The sequence below is a fragment of the Saccostrea cucullata genome, unplaced genomic scaffold (genome assembly GCF_032062105.1).
Source record: "Saccostrea cucullata isolate Sc308-1 unplaced genomic scaffold, CSIRO_AGI_Scuc_v1 ctg16239, whole genome shotgun sequence".
NCBI classification, from domain to species: Eukaryota; Metazoa; Mollusca; class Bivalvia; order Ostreida; family Ostreidae; genus Saccostrea; species Saccostrea cuccullata.
Genome location: NW_026918870.1, coordinates 7,517 through 14,995, shown reverse-complemented (window position 1 = coordinate 14,995; position 7,479 = coordinate 7,517). Strand labels below are relative to the sequence as shown.

The window sequence follows — 7,479 nt, the reverse complement described above, 5'->3', positions numbered from 1 at the left end:
CAAATAAACTGATCAGTGCTGGGAATTTATAACGAAAAGAGTTTTTTAAAAAATTAAAATTTGAATACTTTAAGGAGGTTCAATTTCCAAACGTTATTTTTGAACATTAAGTTTGTCAAGTGTATTCTTCTGATCGCAGACTGAACTAAAATTAGGTTTGAACAAGCAATACAATAATCATCATTTGTTTTTCAGTACAAATTTATAAAATCTGCTTACAATTGTATATATGTAAATGTAATATTATTTCAGCCCATTCTTCATATAATTATATATTATGTAAAAAAAAAAAATATTACACGAGAATGCAAGTGCAAATCTTTGCCGATTTATGTAATAAAATTAATTTACAGTATTTAAGTTTCAGGTTCCTGTTTGATATACTTTATTTCCAAGTAACTCATATTCACATCCTGGCATTTATTATGAGAATCAAACAAATTAAAAACTTCCGTATTCTGTTAACCAACAGGGTAAGGGATGTAAACTCATAAAGAGAAATGCTTTTTTACACACAGGGCGTTACAACACTGCAGAATTTTATTTTATTCTTGTTCATTCCTCGTACAACTCAGGGATGTGATGGGTATGTCATTTGAATTTTTGTGATGTTGAATTTTCTGTCATGATTATATAAATGTCTTGTAAACCATATCTAATCAATACTAGTGTATATTTATGTACAGTGCTTAAAAACATGAAATATACGTAACTATATGTATATTTTATTTATTTTTTAAAATGAAGGAGTTTAGCTTCAGAAAAAAAAATCATACCAGAAAAAAAAAAATTTTTATAAATGCTATGCATCATCATTTTAATTAAAGAAATCATGGTTGTTGTTCGGGATATGCTTGGAATGAAACATCACAAACATGTTCTCGTGAGTATTAAGTGATTCTTATGTATTTTCGACAATTTTTCTTAATTGCTCTATGATATGTTATTTTCATTGAAATCTTTACACGAAAGCTTTTGTGACCCTTTCATTTAATATTCGGAGGAAAATACTTGTCTTTCTGGTTTTTTCGGTTATTTTGTTTATTCATCTACATTACCACTCTTGTCTGCAAACACTTTAACCTTGCCAATAACTTCTTTCTGGTTGTGGTTATGCCTGATATAATTCTAATGTTGATCCCTTGTGAAAATACCTTTCTTCTGGTACCAAAACATTTGACCTTCTAAAACAAATTTTATACCAACCTTTAACATGGCCATAACATTGAAAAAAAAACGTGCTAGAGCTTTCATACCTTAGAATTGTATTCATTGTAGTAAGACCTTTTATATACCTATTTTATTGAGTCGCCAACTTGGCGCAGCTGTTAGGCGTCTTCTCTAGAGTCACTGAGCAAAGGACTGAGCTCTACGTTAAGTGTTCGAGTCCACTACAGGGCGTTAATCCCCGGTCCTTCGAACGAAACCATATAATCAGAGGTACTGTATTGAAGTAGATGTTGGCACGAAAAAGCCCCTTCACTGCTAGTTGATCCTAAGTGTCTAGTATAAATTTTCAGCTCCCTCCAGGTAAGTAGCGCGACGTCTGCATATATGAGTGATAAATTCTCGAGAGGGCATTCAATAAAAAATAAATGTTATTAAGTTTAATAAGTTTTAACTACTTTTGCAAATCATTTATCTTCAATTGACCATTTATGTTTAAGGGAAATCATTGGTGTTTTATATTTTACATGTACATGTGTATTGCCTCTGACAAGACCTACGTTGTATCTTTGGGAAGTTTTAACATAAGTTTTTATCCCTTAATCTTCTCCCTTGGGTTTGATATATTTGAGATATTCTACGTACGATATGATCTGTCATTCTGAGGCATCATGGATTTAAAAACTTTTTTTACCCAAATGCAGCATGCATGGACGGATATGTTGGACTTAATTGCGAGAAGACCTGTCTGTATCCTAAATACGGTTTTAGATGCCAACACATTTGTAACTGTAACCAGACTAACTGCAACTTTTCCATAGGCTGTCCTTTGCCTCAGACTGGTAAGAAGATTATATTCCTTTCTGAATAAACGACAGCAATGCTTGTAATTGGTACATCAGAGAGAAAGAGAGGGAGGGAAGGAGAGAGAGAGACTAGATATCATACATTCACGTTCAACATAACATGCCGATACACACAATTAAAACTTATAATTTTTTTTCAGCACCACTTAAACAATTAATGAGAAACACTTTAAGTGATGAATTATTTTCAATTGTAGAAACGTGTTTGATAATAAAAATAATATTTACTCAACATCACAATACAATGTCAAATATTTGATTTTTTTTTTTACTGAAGCTGACATACCCAATGGAACATATTCTAACGGAGAAACACGGAGTATTTATTCTTCCTCAGGATCGACAACAGTATTCAGGAAAGGAGAAAGACATTTAAAGAATAATATTGTTTCTTTGAGTGCTTTAGTTGTTTCTTGTTCATTAATCTTTGTCGTCATCGTTTACGTTATTTGTCGGACACTAAAATCAAAAGGACGAGGCAGTTTTCGACATCCTAGTGAGGATACAGGAGACATACCTCAGGCAAATGAAAATCATTATTCTGAGATCAAGGAAACCCAGATCGACATGAAAATGTAGAAATGAATCCGTAATTTATTTTTATTGTGTGTAACAAATAAAAAAAATTAAAATTAGAAGTCTTTTTTTCTTATAAAAATCCTATGGTGGAGAATTCAAAAATTAAAAATTATTTTTATTTTTAAAAAATTGCAAAGATATTGAACACTCTCTTCCTTTCCTGTTGCTTTCTGAAGGAAGTTTAAAAATGCAATTAATAATTTAGAATCACTAATTGTTGTTGAAATTTGATTTTCAAATCTGTGACATACAAGTACGCGCGCACATATACGTTGAATATAACTAGAAAACTGACCTGTCAGCAAGGGCCCCGCCATGGGGTAGAATTATAGGGTGCAGCTTACGGAATGATTAAAAAATGTACGAAGAATAAGCAACTGTATTCTTAAAATTTTAAGATAATTCCTGAATATTCAAACACATGAAAATAATATCCTTGTATTAACATTAGGCAATAAAGAAAAACTTAACATTGAATATATATTTACACAATTATGAAGCTTATCTTATATAAAATGCCAGCCTTCAATTAATGCAAATATAACTTGAAACAAAGAGCAGTTGCAGACAAAGATTTTCATTAATTTTAAAGTGACAGATAAATAAAAGCCTACTAAATTTTCTGCAGCAGGCTAGATAATTAATCCCAAGGGATTAATTGTACCTCTCTAATCATTTTCTTCTAATGTTACAATAAGAACTTTTTCAGTATTAATGATAGAATGGGGTTTTTATACAACTACCTTCAAAATTAATAATTTTCTTGAATTAACATAAAGTAAAAAAAATAAATCAAAAAATCTTCTTTAATCTATTTCTTGTTTTTAGAATTCAATGAAATCATAACTATTTAACAAAAAATAAATTATAAAAATTTACATTTAAATCCACATTTCAGAGTATTCATAGCATTCCAAATTGACTTAACTTCAAAACAAACTTCATTTGCGGTAATTCATCTCAATGTGACAGATAAAGATAATGCTCTGGATTTTCTTCAGGAGAAAAGCTAATTAATCCCAAGGGACTCGTAGCAGCATTCAGTTTACAATGGGAACATCTTCAGCAGTTATCTCTCTTTGCCAATGGATTCTTATATAAAGTAAAGGAATCTACCCCACCACCCCAGCTCCAAACCAGGGGGACATAGAGAAACAAACTTGGCATCAAAATATGTCTTTCTGCCTACTGAACTACCATACCAAATTTGAACTTGATTGGGCAACCATAAAAAAAGTTGCCCATTCATTCTTATGCATAGTTAAGGAATCTACCCCACCACCCCAGCTCCAAACCAGAAGACATAGAGAACCACACTTAGCATCAAAATATGTATTTCTGCCTACTGAACTACCATACCAAATTTGAACTTGATTGGGCAATCATAAAAAAAAAGTTATTAGAAAAAAACAGAAAATTTGTGGACGGAAGAGTGACAGACGGACAGACAGACAGACAGAGTGATTACTATAGGGCACCCGCAAATCCTTGCGGGGCCCTAATAATAAAAATAGTTTGAAATATTTCTTTTCCTGTGCAAAAATAAAATACAGGCCCATTGGCCACACCCCTCACCTGAGTAACTTTGTTGATGTATTTAAATACCAGATTTCCCTCTTGTGGATCCGCCCTAACCCCTTAAGTTAGAATCTACATAACCCAAGGATGCTTCATTATTAGTTTCAGCTTTTCTGGCCTTGTAGTTTTTGAAAAGATTTTTAATTTTCCGATATAGTTCAATGTATTTTCCCTATTGTGGCCCCTCCCTACCCCTGGGGATCATGATTTTGACAATCAAGATTCTACACAATCCCAGGATGCTTTCACATAAGTTTCATTTTCTGGTCAAATTGGTTCTTGGATAGAAGTTTTTTCAAGATTTTTCCTAATATATATTTCTTTGTTAAACATGGATGTTTGGCCCCAGCCTACTCCCGGGGTTATTATTTCAACAATCTAGATTCTACAATATCCAAAAATGCTTCCACATAAGTTTCAGCTTCTCTGGTTCGATGATTCTTGATTAAAAAAATTAATGATCCCTTCCTCTTTTTGCCTTTTCTTGACTATCTTCCCTTGCAGGAGGACTTAAACCTTCATGTTAATAATTTAAACTCCTCATTACCTATGAATGATTTCAAGTTTTTTGAGATATATTATTGATTAATAATACTTGATTGTGAATCTTTATTTTTCATTATAATTTTATTGATTATCATGTTCATGTATTATTTACTTCTAATTTGTATCTTGACCAATTATAAAAGGAGAGGGTTTACATAGGCATTGCCTGTTGCCCAATCCTGATTGAATTATACTCAATAAAATATGTTTAAAGTAATGATTTCAAGTTTTGTTAAAATTTACATAGTTGTTCTTGAGAAGTAGAAAATGTGAGAATTTACAGACGAACGACGGACAATAAATGATCAGCCACTTGAGCTTTTAGCTCAGGTGAGCTAAAAAAAATTGTCATTATTATTTCCCACCTTTTCATAATGTAGCTCACATGTTATATTATGTATTATAAAGTAATCAAATGGTGGAACACAATTTTTAAACATGCACAAAGGGTGTTCAAGAAGTTCACAAACTTTCCTATTACATGTATTTACAAAAGCAATATTCAGATCAAAATGAAATTTGGCTCACATCTGGTCATTAACGTCTTTCAAGTGCTGAACAGAGTTAAAGTATTTCACATTCTTCAGACTATACAATCTCTCTGTTTTGTGTTCGTCGAAATCGCATTTAAAGAAATTTACAATTATTTCATTGGTTGAATTGCTGTTTAGGGCGAGGGAAATATTTTACTCTTGATTTAATTTTTGAAAAAAAAACAGAAATACAAAAACTCCTAAACCTTTAGCCGGGATGTCGATGCAAAGTTTGGGGGGGGGGGGGTTATAGGATAGGCTCATCTCATCATCGTCGAGATGAGCAAACCTGCATAACTTTAAAATAATCTTCAGGTTCTGTAAAAATAATGAAAATGCGAACTGCCTAAACTAGAAAGAGAGTTAAAGGTAGTTCATTTACCAATGCTAAGAAGTGGAGAAAATTTTCGCTACACAACGCTACAGCCCAGCAGCTAGTGAAGTATGAGCCAGATTGGGCCAACAAAAGAGAAGATTGACTCCGAACAAGGATTTTTTAAATAATTCTGCTATGACCTTGACTTTTGACCTAGAAACATGGTTAAACGCCACTGCATTGCACACCTGTTACCCAAAAGCACTTTGTGGATTAAGTATGAGCCTAATTAGGCCAAGGAGAGAAAAAATATGCCCCGAAGAAGGATTTTTAATATAATTCTGCTATGACCTTGACCTAGAAACATTGTTCAGTGCCGATGCACATCCGTTACTAAAAGGCACTCTTTGTATCAGCTGCAGATTTGTAGCGTTATGGTTTTATATATTTGTCTTTGACCATAACGCTACAGATCCCATAATGCAAAATAGGTGCAATTTATCTCCTAACCCTTTCTAGTCGTATGTACAAGTAATAAACTTGCTTGATTAAACTTATTTGTTAGATTGCTGTGAATTTATTGCCTGTAGAGACAACTATAAATGGTTAGGAGATGGATAAAATTCAAAATATGTCTAGAATTAGGGAGTGAAAGGTAATAAGAAATACAATGAAAACAAAAGAAATTATCTTTAATCAACATGTATTTTCTGAAAAGAATGACACTTGCTTCTATCTGCTACATGTATTTCCGCTTTCTAATGTCTAATGTCTGCAACAACAGCAATCCAAATAAATTGCCTCTTATCGTGGTATAATTATTAGTCTGAATTTTTTAATGGGATTTTAAAATACCAAATATTCTGACGATTTTAATTTCTATTACTATCGAGGTCGATTGCTGGGCTCCACAGCGCATCTCCACTTATTCATGGTCTTAACTCATACTCGTAAGAAATGCAGGTTTGCAAGCTCCACACAGCATAGCATTCAACAATCAGTATGATAAAATCACACTCTCTTGGTGCAAGATATGCGAATGTTGCTTCCAAAGTACATCAAATCTGGATACTTTGAAATATTTTGCTACCGTTACTTAGAATCTCGTTATGTAACTAGTAATCTCTTTCCGTTATCTCATTAGTGACATCTCCTTCACCTTGTCCACTACAATAAAAAATGTATCATTGCTATGAGTTATTTTCTGTAATTCTACTTACGAAGTAAAGTTGAAGAACACTTTTAGTTCACGTCAGTAAGTCAATGCAGAAATTGAGATGGACGATCTGGAAGCTAAGTGTCAAATATATGAAACGTAGGTAATCAAAGAGAACGAAGCTCACCTCAACGAATGTAATGAGTTAAGGTAATGCAAATCTCACATCATAATTTTAAACAGAAAATTTTTATTTTGTCAACAATTTTCAAGCGAGTTATGTTTAAATAGGTCTTTAAATTCATTGGGGATTGACCTGTTCAAAAAACTTTAACTCGTCACACATCTGAAAATGTAGGTCACATCCAGCATCCAAAGCCTGTCTGGTAGTGTCCATAGCTAGATGCATTATCCATGCAAAATTGGTCCGGGTAGGCTTTTAATTACTTTGAAATAACCTGCTCGTATAACTTTAACCTGGTCACTTATTTGGAAAATGAAGGTCACATCCAGCACCCGAAGCAAGTCTGGTAGTGTCCATCCTTAGATGCATCATCCATGCAAGTTTGGTCTGGATAAGGCCGCTAATTACTTGGGAAAGTCCTGCTACTAACCTTGTCACTCATCTGAAAAATGAAGGTCACATCCAGTATCCGATGCAAGTCTGGAAGTGTCCATCCCAAGATGTATCATCCATGCAAGTTTAGTCCGGGTAGGGCCGGTAGCTACTTCGGAATG

At 33.2% G+C, this 7,479-nt stretch overlaps 1 protein-coding gene across 2 annotated transcripts; it reads left to right on the top strand.

The window, feature by feature from the left end:
- The first annotated feature begins 459 nt into the window (after positions 1-459).
- LOC134273025 (uncharacterized) lies at positions 460-2,617 on the top strand. Of its 2 annotated transcripts, XM_062755197.1 has the most exons (4): positions 460-586; positions 828-883; positions 1,872-2,009; positions 2,311-2,617. In XM_062755197.1, exons 1-4 carry the CDS (start codon positions 501-503, stop codon positions 2,610-2,612), a joined length of 582 nt encoding a protein of 193 aa, XP_062611181.1. In that variant the 5' UTR covers positions 460-500; the 3' UTR covers positions 2,613-2,617. The 2 variants fall into 2 exon arrangements, with proteins under 2 accessions (XP_062611181.1, XP_062611186.1); XM_062755202.1 differs by lacking the exon at positions 828-883 and having other exon boundaries at positions 468-586.
- Positions 2,618-7,479: the final 4,862 nt, after the last annotated feature.

Excerpts from the sequence above, each read along its gene's own strand:
- LOC134273025 (XM_062755197.1), top strand. The coding sequence starts at position 501 with ATGCTTTTTTACACACAGGGCGTTACAACACTGCAGAATTTTATTTTA. Across the intron at positions 884-1,871 it reads AACATCACAAACATGTTCTC|CATGCATGGACGGATATGTT; the intron begins GTGAGTATTAAG and ends ACCCAAATGCAG. Across the intron at positions 2,010-2,310 it reads CTGTCCTTTGCCTCAGACTG|CTGACATACCCAATGGAACA; the intron begins GTAAGAAGATTA and ends TTTTTACTGAAG.